This window comes from Cyanistes caeruleus, chromosome 3 (genome assembly GCF_971803275.1).
Source record: "Cyanistes caeruleus chromosome 3, bCyaCae1.hap1.1, whole genome shotgun sequence".
Classification (NCBI taxonomy): Eukaryota; Metazoa; Chordata; class Aves; order Passeriformes; family Paridae; genus Cyanistes; species Cyanistes caeruleus.
Window position 1 is genome coordinate 18,064,552 of NC_141703.1, and position 12,953 is coordinate 18,077,504.

Below are 12,953 nucleotides of genomic sequence, written 5' to 3' on the forward strand. Positions count from 1 at the left end.
GGTCTCCAAAGAGTTTGCTGGGCCTCAACTTTTCTGTGGTTGTTCAAATGCTGAAATTAATGCTGTTGTTCTCACTTTGTACAAGTTTTGCAGAGTACCTTGATTTCTTGAAGGTCTGCGATTTCTGATGCAGTTGCTGAACAGAGCGTTGGTAGAATCACTCTAAAATTCATCAGTTGTCATTGCCTTGGGATTTTTGGCTACTGTGAAGGTTGCATCATGTGCAACATGCTGATGGAGGAGGTGTTGAGGTGGTAGATTGCAGAGCAGCTGGCTGGCTTTGGAGAAGCATCTGCATTTTTCTGGTCTCTCCATTTCTCACTAGGTGATGCTGGTGACGTGTAGGGATTTATATCCTCTGCTTTTACATCCTTCCCTTGGCACTAGGTACTGACCTCTGTCATGAGCAGGCTTTTAGTCTGGTGGCTCTCTTTGTGAAAAGTCTCCATCAAGTCACTGAAATACTTAATGTATGAATTATCCCGTTGAAGTGACAGAGAGGAAACGGGGACCTCCCAACTGCTAAGAAGTACAACTTCACTTTCTGACAAGGGGGATGCCAGCTTTCTCTTTTAAAAAAGAGTGCTCAGACCTGTGCTCCAGCACCAAACTCTGGCACTACTTCTGAAGTCAAACATTCCCATTTTGTGGAAGGTACAATAGATGCATATCTGCACATCTTCTGGCATATTTTCCCAATGTTTATTGTTGTTTTTAATACCAGGCATAGCAGTTACCCTTATGTGGTTAAGTATATTTGATTTCATTTACTAGAGTGCTGAAATAAGCAATGAGAAATTCAGAAGGTCAGAGATAAACTTAAATGTCCAAAGTTGCCTCTCAGCTCTTCCTTCCAAAATATGCTTCATATGTTTCACTGATTCCTTTGGTTTGACCCTTTTTCCAGATGTCTCTTTCCAAATACTTGGTCAAGCAGCATATGCAGTTTACTAGCAGCATGGAGAAAATGTGTATTTACTTGCTGAAATTAATTTTCTCTGGATTAGACCTTGTTATTTAATTCTGCATGTCTGTGATAATACTGAATTTTGCACCTGCCAGTTAACTGAAAGGTCAGTTCATAGACTGAGTATACTTCCTTCCAGAAAATCAGCATCATGGCTTCAGGTTGCTCTCCAAAAAAAATCTTTTCAAGTGTTTTTCATAAAGCAGCTTTCTCATATCAAACAGTAAACCAAACTTGAATTCAGCACTCCAGGTATGTCTGGAGTCAAGAAGGAAATTTCAGTGTGAAGTTCAAATGTGTGAGTTTGATCTAGAAGACTGACACAGGCTACTTCCTTTCTTTTTTCCCTGAAAGCACCAAACTCAGTATTATTTAGCTGTCTAGCACCTCAGTGCATTGTGAAACATGTTCTTCCAAGTGCATGTGTTTAATTTCTTTTCAAGGCACACATAAAAATTATTGTGAAACTCATTTTTCTCCAGTGTTCTAGTTTGCTTTTAAAGTAGCACTTTTAAATTTTAACATTTCCTTGTTCAGTCCCCTCAGACTGTGCCATATATGTATGTGAAGACATAGTTATATATAGATTTAAGTAATCCTTCTGTTTACTCTAGCAGTGTTGTCTTTGTCTGGTGTCAGCATTGTTGCCATCAGTGACAGATTGGAGTTGTTTTGGGGGATGGGAGTGCAGAGTCAGCTGGTCTGTATTTAATCTTATTGAAGTAGACTTGATCCTTACTAGAGGCAGCTGCCCATGCCTGATCCTGTTCTAATTTCTTAGCAGTGGTCAGTCAGCAACTTCCTATCAGTTGAATTCTGTCAGATGGCACCAGCATTCAGACACCTTGGTGCCTCTGGTGTGCTAAAGACTCCTGATTTTGCAGGGCTCGCCTCTGTGTTTTCTAGCTTTTATCAATAAATCCCTGATTATGAATTACATTTAGAGCAATTAAATTTCTAGAGCAGGTTTTCACTTGAAGTTCCACTGACTAGCTGATTGTTTCATGTTCATGGGGTTTAATTGTTTCCGTGCCTTTTCTGATTGGGCTAAAAATACTCCTTTTTAGAGGCTTCACTGTGGAAGGTACTAGAAAATAAAAGAAAGGTGATTTGATGTTTAGCTGGGCAGTAACCAGTGTAGCCTAGTGCTAATGTAAACATAGGCATGAAGGCTTATATTGTTTCTGTGTAGGATCATTGGCAGTTTGTTTTGGAGACCACACAACAATCCTTGGTTTTTAATCCTATTTCTAAAACAGAAATCGGCTTCTTTATTCTCCAGCTGGCTGTATAATTTTCTGTCAGTTGCATAACTCAAATAACAAAATAATGTGACATAATTCTTTCTTTGAAGTGTTAGATTCACTTTACATATTATTGACAGTAAGGCATGTGATTAATTAACTTGAGAGTGACACATACCATTAAGTACCAAACCTGGAAGAGGAACACCTTAGTTCTAATCTTACTTACTTGGTTTCTGTTAATTTTTATTTCAAAGGTAGTTTTTCTCCATTTGCTGTCTTGGTAAGTAGTTTTGCCCTGTTTCTACAGAGCTGTTCTCTTCAAACTCTGTAGAAAAATTGGATTACAATGAAAGAGAAGGTATTGGAGTACATCAGATGTGCAAAATCTGTTTGCTGTCTGTTCAGACAGCTTGTTGCAACTGTGTCTGAGGGAGTGCACTCTCTTACCTGAGATTATTTCCTGCTCTTAGCAATAGGTTTCAGTTGGACTGTGCTTCAGTAAACACATCTTAGTGCCAAAGCCAGGCTAAGCAGTTCTTCCTAGACATTCTCTCCTGCTCTGGTGTTTCCAGGGCACTGAACTGTACAAGAACTAAATATAACATGTTGAGATTTTGTTTGTTCGGGGGGTTGTTGGTTTTTTGTAGGATTCTTTGTGTTGCCCCTTAGACAATTGAAGCATCATCCATGAGGGGCCTGGGAGCTGGAGCACACAGCCAAGGGAGAGGGAGAGAAGAAATTGCATAAGCTGGTTTTGTAGCTGAGGAGAGGAAAATGTCCACGGAACCATGGTTTCAAACTGCCACAAGCTTGCCAAGGAATCACATCTGCTCTTACTTCAAAGCCTGTAAGGGAGCGTTTTCCTTTTTCTTGAGAATATTGCATTGCTTGTGCAATATATGTGCTTGTGCAGATATATGTGGTGAAATAGTCCATTCCTTTTAACTCATTCTCTCCTCAACTAGCAGAGGATTTGCCTACTAACTTTGTCAGTGTAGATATTTGGGGTTTAATATCCTCAGGATTTTTTGTAGTTCTTTCTCATGATCATCATGAATGGTGACTGAAAGCTTAACATTGCAGGCAATTACTCCCACCAAAAGTAATTTTTATTCCAAATTAGTGCTTTCCAGTCAGCTACAACATTGGATTTTTCTGTGTAGATGAGACTGCTTGCATAGTAAGATAGGGCCTAGCTGTCCTTGGAGATCAGACTTCTGTTAAAAATGGGAAGGGGAAAGTTATGTGGTGTCATGGGGAATGCCTTTGTCACATCTTTTGAAGCACAAAGTTTTAAGAATAAGTTTCAAAAGAAGTCTATTTTCCCCAAGCCAGTTTACTGCTAGAACGAGGCTGTTCATTCTGCTATGAAATCATCATTCTTTTTCAGTATATTTCTGCATTTTCAATAAGTTACTTAGCGTTCCTTGGTAACCTTCCAGCAAGCAAGACCACGCTGTTTTTAGCAACCAAGAATATTTTATCTTTACAGATGTGGGGGTAATTCACAGTTTTTTGTATCTTGTAGACTCCCACTGATGGCAACTTGTTCTGCAAAGCTTTACACTTGATAAAGAGTAGTACATGAGATTCCAGCCCTGTGGAAATCCAGAGCTCTGCAGAAATTAAACTCCTTGAATATCCTGTGTACAAATCCTGATTTAAATCCCTGTTTTGGTTGAATTCCTTGAGGCAAAGGTTTTGATTTTCCCCATGTTATGCCCAGTTTGTGCAAGTGTGGGCACAATAAAATGGTCTGATTCTATCACATCAAAAAACCCCTCTTATATAGGTTTATGGTGAAGGTATTTAGCTTTTCTAGGAAGATGAAGAAGCTGACATTTTGCATGGAGAAGTCTGTGTGGGCAGAACACTTAACACAGCAGATAGGCTTGTGGGAAGTGGCATTCAAAGAGAGAACTAGGAGTTTTTAATCAGTAGAAATGGGTAATGGTTTTAACTGTTAGTGTGGGCTGCTCAAGATCAGCTCAGGTAGCATTTAAGATGAAAAAGCTCACAAAGTGCACACGCAGCAGTAACAGAAAATAATTCATCATTTGAAATAAGCAGACGAATATGTGAACACATAGGTCAATCTGAAATCATGGAAAATTAAAAACACATCAAGACTGGAGAAAGTGCAATATTTCCTTGAAAAATAATGTGTTAATTAAGCAAGCAACTAAAAGTCAGTAATGGCATTTAACACTTAGGAGGAGCAAGCCCTTGGTCTCTAACCATACCTACTGTTATGTGGGGCAGCACATGGCAAGCTGCTGAGTGTGGGCACCTACAGACCTGTGGGGAAGAATGTCTGTGTAAGAAATGTTGTCAGATGGCATATGATCACTGGTTGAGTGAGCTGAGGGTTGGATGTATAAATACTGAGAGCTAAAAATGGTACAAGAAACCACACAATGCTGGGTATGAATCTTTCATTAAAAATATGACATAGATAATTACCCTCCCTACTTCTATCTCCTTTTAATGTTGCAAAGTCTCTCCATGGAGACTTCTTTCTAAATAAGGGAATTTATTTGGGTTTTGGTTTTGAAGTTGTTTCTTTTCCTTGGTTTGTTTTGTTGGGTTTTTCTTTTCCTTTAATAAGAAGATAAATTCCAGACAGGAATATTTTTTTTTTTCCTATTACTACTTAAGCTTCTCAAAGGATATTACAAAGAAAGTAATGTAAAATGTATCAGACTTGCAAAAAATTGTGTGACATTTTCCCTTTCATAAAATAAGAGAAACAAGGCATCTGAGTTTCTATGGATTTATGGGGAAAATAGCTTATGTCTTAGGTCATAGTCTTGCTGAAAGTAAGAGTTAATTTGTGTGCATATGAAGGCCCAAATGCAGTGAATGACTAATACACTAGTTACTGTCTCCTGCTTTTGGCATTCCCTGTATTTGTTCACTTTCCTTTTCAGCTAGTACACCCCAGATTAAAAGTCATCCATAAAATGTGGGAAAAATGATGAAGGGAGAAACAGTTGTCCAAAACTTTCTTTCATAAGGCCTAGAATTACTAATGATGGCCCAGGAATGTAGCATGAGTTAGGTAGATGAGCTGGGGTAGAGTTTATTTCCTTCACAGTGACTGGTATGGGGCAGTGTTTCTAATCTGCACTTAACACAGGGTTGACTATATAGAAATGCTTTTGCTATTGCTGAGCAGAGCTTACACAGAGCCTTTTCTGCTTTTCCTACTGCCACACTGGTGAGGACCTTGGTGATGCATGGGAGATTGGGAGAAGACACAGCCAGGACAGGTGACACCAACTGACCAAAGGGATGTTCCAGACCATCTGACATCATGCTCAGGATATAAAGTTGGGGGAAAGAAGGAGGAAGGGGGGGGACACTTAGAGTGATGACATTTGTCTTCACAAGTCACTGTTATGTGTGATGGATCCTGCTTTCCTGGACATGGCTGAACACCTTCCTACCTCATAAAAACACACCCCAAAAAGAAAACCAGAGGGGAGCCTCCATTGGTGCTGCCTCAGCTCTCTGCCTGCAAGAATGAAAGGCAAAGAGCAAGAGCCATGGGCAGGAAGAGAGAGCTCTGCCTCTTAACCCCCACTTTAAAGAGACCAGCACCTTCTGGCCCCGCAGTTCCATTTCTGGATCCAGCATCTTAAAGAGACACTTTAGATACAGATAGATACAGAGTACAGTAAACCTTTGGGTTACCCAGGACACTGGGTGCGTGACAGTTCTGGACTTTTTTTCTTCATGGTTAAAGAATTCATTCTATTTACTGTGTCTGGAAAAAGATGCCCCAACTGGTTTTGGTCAGGTAACAATGGCTTCCCAGCAGAGCTGGACTTGGTAGGAATAAGTTAATTTTGAAAAGATCTTCGAGAGAGAAAGAGCATCTTTGAAAAGAAATGGAACTGATCAGTTGGGAAAACGTCAGCAGTGCTTTTCTTTGTGCTGAGAACCAACCACAACTGCAGCTGCCTGCTGACCTTGTGAACATTTGCAAAATACTGTGCCTTGATTGGGGGAAGCTTGCCAGTAGTTGAAGCTGAATGCTGTAAAAGAAAGCATGTTTATTTTAGTCTGTGTGAAGTGGAAGGAGGAACTACTTAGAATTGTGTAAAAATTACTTGTTTTACATTTATAACTTGGCAGCCCAATGACTTGTGAATTTGGAATGTGAAACTGATCTGAGAGTGAGCTGGGGACTTCATTACTGCAGGTTGAAAATAAGTGTTTTGATAAACCATGCTCTCTGCTTCATGGATGAGAGTATGTTTTGCTTGCTTCAGAGAAATTCTTGTCTCCATAGGCTTGGGGTTATAGACAGTTTACAATTTTGTTTGTATTTCCATTGTCAGATTCTAGTTGACAGCTTTTTGATGAAGAGGTAGTTGCACATTTAGCTCAAATTGTACTGCTTTGTATTGTTTTTAAAGTAAACTCTGAGGTAATGGATAGAACCCAGACTGTTGGAATTACAGCACTTCTACTTTCCCACACTTGCTCCATCAAAGAAAGTTTAGTGTGCACCTCAACAGGACAGTACTTTCTATTATCTATTATGTCTATTTTTGGCTAGAAATACTTGTTTTTGGAAAAGCAGTAGTTTACGTGCCCATTTAGTTTCATTACTTCTTTTCCTTGATCATCTGTAGAAGCAAATAATGCTGCCTACTGTGAGGGTGGTGAAACATTGGAGCAAGTTGCCCAGAGAAGCTGTGGATGTCCCATCCCTGGAAGTGTTCAAGGCCAAGCTGGATGAGGCTCTGAGCAACTAGATCTGGTGGACACTGTCCTTTCCTGTGGCAGGGGAGTTGGAATAAGATGATCTTTAAGGTCCTTTCTAGCCCAAGCCATTCTGTGATTCTGTCTGTGACTGTGAAGTTTGTTACAGTAATATCTCTGCACAGATAACTGATTTGAAACTGCAACGAAATTCCACACAGCTGCAGTGGTATTACCAGCAACAGCTGTCATGTTCTGTGCTCAAATTCAGCCTTTGGTGCAAAAAACTGTGTGTCCCTGTGGCACATTTCTGTCCTGAGCCTCTGCCTGGATTCCAGACCTAATTTATGTGTCTAAAACTCTGTAATACGATCACTCTGGGATCTTTTTTAACCAGTAGCTATGGAATAGCAGAAGTCAAGTTAGAAAATTAAGGACAGTGTATCTGCTTAGTGTAAAGTAAAATACTCCAGACATACATCAGGTAATTCTGAGAGTGGAATTTAAATTGGTATTATTATTTTGATTGTTACAATTAGAATCTACAGATTTATGAACTACTCTGTGTTGAGAAATGGAGATTGATGCACACTAAACAGTAATCTACTCATCCATCATGAAGTTTCTGCTAGAGTTCCATTTAATTTCCAAACAGAAGAATTCATTATCTATCTCCAGAGAATCTTTTTTTTTTTTTTTTTCTTAAGGATCAGCGTGTGCAGTGAGCTATCAGACAGTATTCTACAGCAAACAAGCAAGGAAGCAGCTGTCTTTAGCATGCAGCTATGGAACTAAAGAATAAAAAATTTCCATGGGCAATGAAGAAGTACAGGGAGTTATCTAGTGTCCCAAGAGAGTTAAGAAATATTGGTCCAACTCATTGCCTTGCCAGTTTTGCTGTGTAATCTACAGTGGGAGACATTGGTTTGCCAGCATAGTCTTGTTTGTTTTTCTATCTAAAACTATTCAGTGTAATTTGTATCCAGTTTGTGCTTAAAAACATGTTATGTAGTTGTGGGCAGTGTGGTGTCCCAGGAAGTTGGTTTCACTGGGGTGCAAGGTATATCCTGGGTGCTGTATCTTGTCCTCGAAGTGCTGAGCCCTCTGTAGACAATGTTAGTTTCTTTAATTCAAACCTTCTGGTTAAAATGGCCCGACACCAAATAAATCTGACTCTTCCAAAAACACATATGGACTCTAATGTATATTTCCTTGTGAATTCTGGCAGTGCAGCCTAGTTAAGGGGTGTGTCCTTAAAGCAGAATCACAGAAATGGCTTTCTGGAATAGATCGCTAATAATTCCTCAAGCCTTTTGACAACCAACACAAAACTGTGCATGGTGTTCCAAATGACAGGACAAAAACTTCTATGTCTGTCAGACAAACAGATCCCAAAACTGAAGTTTCTGATCATATAATTTAAAATATCTGTTTTCTGTGAATGCCATACAGGGGCTAATTCCTTTAGGAAGGCTGACAGTCAGTTGGCTGCTCAGTACAGTACTTTCCAGTATGAAAATAAACTGCAGATGTTTGACACAGAAATGTCAGGATATTTAACTTTGGGTTAGGGTTTGCAGATGTCCTGTGTGTTGTGGAAGCTAAATCCCCGCCTTAGGGTGACAGAGGGAAGAGGTACATGGCACTAAAAGCTGAGAAGCAATGTCCTGTGTGTGACCAATGCATCCTGACCTGTGGACACTCTGTCCTTTTTGATGTTTAAAAAAACTCTGCCAGTGTCATTAGTAGTGAACTGTTAGACGCTTTTGAGGATGGTAGTTTTTTTATTGACGAGTTCAGTTGCCAGATGATTTTCTCCCTCTTACAGAAATGTCCCCATAAGAATGAAGTTTTGTGTAGCCCTTTGATGTTCTCACTGCATATAGCATTGTTTCATCAGAGCAGTACCCAGGAAGCAGAGGTAAATTTGGACATGCACAATCAAGTTCTTGCTTACCCCAGAGCATTTTTGTTGACAGATTGGTCTAAATGTTTCACCTCTTGAATTGTTTTAAATCCTCTTTAAAAGACCTGATGCCTGCATTTATGTTGGTGCTGTTTTGTTTGTTTTCTAAGCAGTAGAGTAAGGCTGCCAGCTTTGGACTTTGCAAGTCTTGAGAAATGGCTGAGTTTGGACAGTTTACCTAAACACGATGCTTACAGCTGTGTTTCATTGAATGCACTTAATGGCAGACATGACAGACCCATTTGTTCATTTTCACAGAGTAGCAACTGATTACATTTTCTCTTGGCTATCATTCAGCTAAAGTTGCATTGTCCTGTGCATTGTTTCCTTTCTCAGCTGCTAAGTCATTAGTTTGGAAACAACTCTCCTTTTTGTTGGATTTTTTTGGTATGGGGAGTGAGTTGGGATTTTTTGGTTGGGTTTTCTCTGTTTTCTTGGGAGGGGGACAGATTTGTGTTTGGGGTTTTTGTTGTTTTGTTGTTTGAGTGATTTCGGGGCATGTGTATTTTGGGGAGAAATGGAGCAATGTTGATTTTTTCTTAGTAGTACCAATACATAGGTTTCTTACAGTTTTAGGATTCAGTTCCAGGATCTTCTTCATTTCTCCCCATTTATTCCAGCCTGGCTTTACTGTGATATTTAGTGGGAATTCGTCTTTATGCAAAATGAGTGCAGCTGTACCCTAGAACATACGCATTTTTTCCTTTTAGACCAGCAAAAATATGTAATATTTTTAAAAGTTAAAATAAAACATGACTGGTCGATAGCCCAGTAATTTACATCTCTTATGGTTTATTTGTCTAGGGAGGCAGCAGCAGCTGGAGGCTGAGGACCCATACGTGGAGGCTGATCAAGACCTGCACAGGAGGGTGGAGCGTTCTGTGGAGCCGCCTACAGAAAGACCCGGGGAGAGGCGCATGGCAGAAATGAAGAAACTGTATGGTGCTGAAGCTGCCAAAATCCAGGCAATGGAGGCTGCCTTGCAGCTTATCTTTGATAGGAACTGTGACAAAAAGCAGCCCAAATACTGGCCCATTATTCCCCTTAAGCTGTGAGTACCCAGACTGTGCTCTGACACGGTGCAGTGCTGTAAGGTCAGGTGCCTCAGGTTGGGCTGCTGAAAGAACAAACTGCACATTTTGTTTTTGGGCTTTGAGGGAGTGTCTAGCAAGGACAGCATGTATTTCTTTGGCCCTTTTTTTTCTTTTACAGTGTCTGTCAGTGATGCTCACAGTCCATTCATCCTACATACAGTTGTCAAGTAGTAATGGGAGGGACTGTAATATCAAACCTGTCTAAAATTCTCTAATTTGATACCCGCTTGCCTTGACTTGCAAGAAACATGACAACATCCATACCCAGTGAACTGGGAAAATATGAAGCCATATAAAGAAGGAAAAGATTTTAGGAATTGTCTGCTCTTCCTGTTTAGGAATTTGACTGATCCCATTTTCTAGTCTTATTTAACATAGTAGTATTAGGATCATGTTTCACACAGCATAGCTTGAAGTGTTATGTCTGCTAATCTTGGATTTTTTTGAGAACCAGGAGCCCACTGGCCAAGATACAACTTATCAAATTACCATAGCCCAGACACTGGAATTCTTTTTCAAAGGTTTATAATAAAGCAGGAAGGTTTTTTTCCAGACTGATACTTGTCTGGCATGAGTTTGACTCTAAAGCAACATTATATAGAAAAATGTTTCAATGCAGGGGTGGGAGGATCGGGCAGAAGCCTGATGTGATCCTGTCTGTTGATGAGATCTGTCGAGCAGAAGAGAAACTAAGAGGACACAACACTATAGGAGCCAGTGCCTACAGTGTTTTTTGCCATTCTAATAAAAAGCAGCAATGGACTTTAAGCTTTAAAGAAGGCTTATTAGAGCAGTAGACTATATCTCACCAATGTATATGGAACTGTGGAAGCCAGGTAACCCTGTGGGCTATGTCTATTTTAGTTGCAGCTTTCCAATGGCCAGGTGCATAGGACATGCACAAAATTTAAACATAAGTAGTTGTATACTCACCTATCTGCACAGAGATGTGCCTCTGTGTGTGCTTATCCATCTGCACTAGCTGTTTGGTTCTGCTTCTGTCATTCTTTGGGCCAGTTGTGCTTGCCCCCCACAAGGTGGAGTGAAGCACATTGGTTTGTGTAAGAGAGGCCAAAAAGGCCCCTCAAAACCAGTGTCTCCTTAGAAAATGGTACCCTGAACACTTAAAAGGACTATGTGAAGCTCTGCTGATAAATATCATTGTGTACTGAAGGTCAGTAGTTTGTGTTGCAGCATTTCCATGCCAGGGCAAAGGAACCATCTGCTGGTTTAATAGTGATATACCCATCTGCCTTTGTGGCAACAGAGGAAGGTTACAATTAAAATTTTAGCTTCAGTTCATGTTGACTGAGTGTCCAGAGTTTCTCTGTAGCATGTGTAGTTTGTAATACACCCAGCAGTTGCTGTGCTCTCTGCAGCAGCCAGCTGCAACAAAGCAAGTCTGCAGTGCAGTTTGGAATATCTTTGCTTTCAGCAGTAGTTACTGTTTTTTCAAAGCAACATTTCCATATCATTCCACCTCTTTCATTTTAGATGTGATGAGATGAAGTTAAATTGAACACTGAAATTAAAAAGCCTCCAGTTTCCAAGACTTATTTGTGGTGTGATTAATCTGAAAAACTTCACTGAGACAGGAGAGAGAAAAGGATTATTAACAGTCCTTCATTTGTCTTCACTCTTGTTTTTGGCAGGTTTCATCAAAAATTCTGTGTTTTGTTGGGGTTTCCTTTCATTGACCAAATAAATTTTCTTCGTAACACCTTGTAATTTTCTTTTATTTTTTTTATGTAAACAAACTTCCATAGTTAGAACACTTCAGTTCTTAAATGGTAAAGCTTTCTTTTAGCTGCTGTATTGTTTAAGGAAAATTGAACTTGGAGCAGGAGTGGTTTTAACATATGGAGAGGCACAAGGAGTGTTGACAAGACTTTCACAGCAATGTCAGGCAATACCACACATGTATGGTGTGGTGCAAAATGAATGGGAGGGTTGCTGTATCCACTGGGGGAAAACTGTCTCAGATTACCATGCATAAATTTCTCTGTTCCTATTTGAAATGTTCCCAATGTGGTGATGGTGTTTTCCCTGTGCAGTTCAGTTCAGAAAAAAAAAAAAAGAATGGGTAGGGTAGGACTGGGCTGTTCTTACTTTTCAACACGATTTCCAGTTCTTGCTGTGGTTGACTTTTCATACAACTGGTTCTGCTAGCAGAAGCAGAAATTCAGGTCTCAAAAGTATTTGTAGAGACCTCATATAAGACAAACATTGTATTCCTTTCCTACCTCACATAAAGTGTAAAACAAATTTATAAAAATAAATATATAAAGGAAATCACCTTGCCTTTGGTTCTTGTAAGGATTTTTAAGAGGGTTTAGTAGGCTTAATATGCTATGAGGTTAGAAGGAGAGAGAACTGGATGAATTGTTCCCTAGGAACTATATACTAACTCCTGAAAGGGGGAAATATCCTACTGCAGTCTTAAGAGTTGCTGCCAAATAATCTCATTTCAGGGGATGGGCCAGCAAAATGGGACATCTGGCCCAGATGTCCCATTTTTCTGGAAATTCAGCAGAACTTGAAAATTCTGTGTTGCAGTTCTTTTACTCTATCTCCCATGTCATTTTACATTTATGATAAATATCTCACATAAAAGCATGTGATCATGGAGGAAATGCAGCAGCAACTCAAAAATGCCATTTCCATCGTCTGTAACATTTGCCTTTCTTGCACACACATATTATGCTGCAGTCCTCAGTCATGGGAACATGCACACATTGTTCCCCCAGAGATACAATGTTCCTTGACCAGAATGCAGCTGTGGTGTTGCAGACTTGATTCTTCCTTCTCCAAAACGTTGCACCTTTGCTTTCAGTTATGCCAGTTGTTGGTATAGTCCTGCCTAAAGGGAATTTTTCTCTTGCTGATGGTGCTGTTTCTCATGAGCTTTTCCCAGCTCCAGTAGAAGGAATTACACCCTGAAGTCATCCAATCAGTCTTGATTTCAA

The 12,953-nt window shown here is 39.9% G+C and overlaps 1 protein-coding gene across 4 annotated transcripts in view; it reads left to right on the forward strand.

The window, feature by feature from the left end:
• Positions 1 to 12,279, forward strand: part of GEMIN8 (gem nuclear organelle associated protein 8) — a 28,779-nt gene extending 16,500 nt beyond the window's left edge. For all 4 annotated transcript variants that reach the window (XM_086880043.1, XM_086880042.1, XM_086880044.1 and 1 more), the window contains one exon: positions 9,698 to 12,279. Coding sequence is in view for 3 of the 4 variants with exons in the window: in XM_086880042.1 (XP_086736168.1) it covers positions 9,698 to 9,948 (251 nt within the window). In the remaining variant the exon portion in view is untranslated. The remainder of the gene's footprint in view (positions 1 to 9,697) is intronic.
• Positions 12,280 to 12,953: the final 674 nt, after the last annotated feature.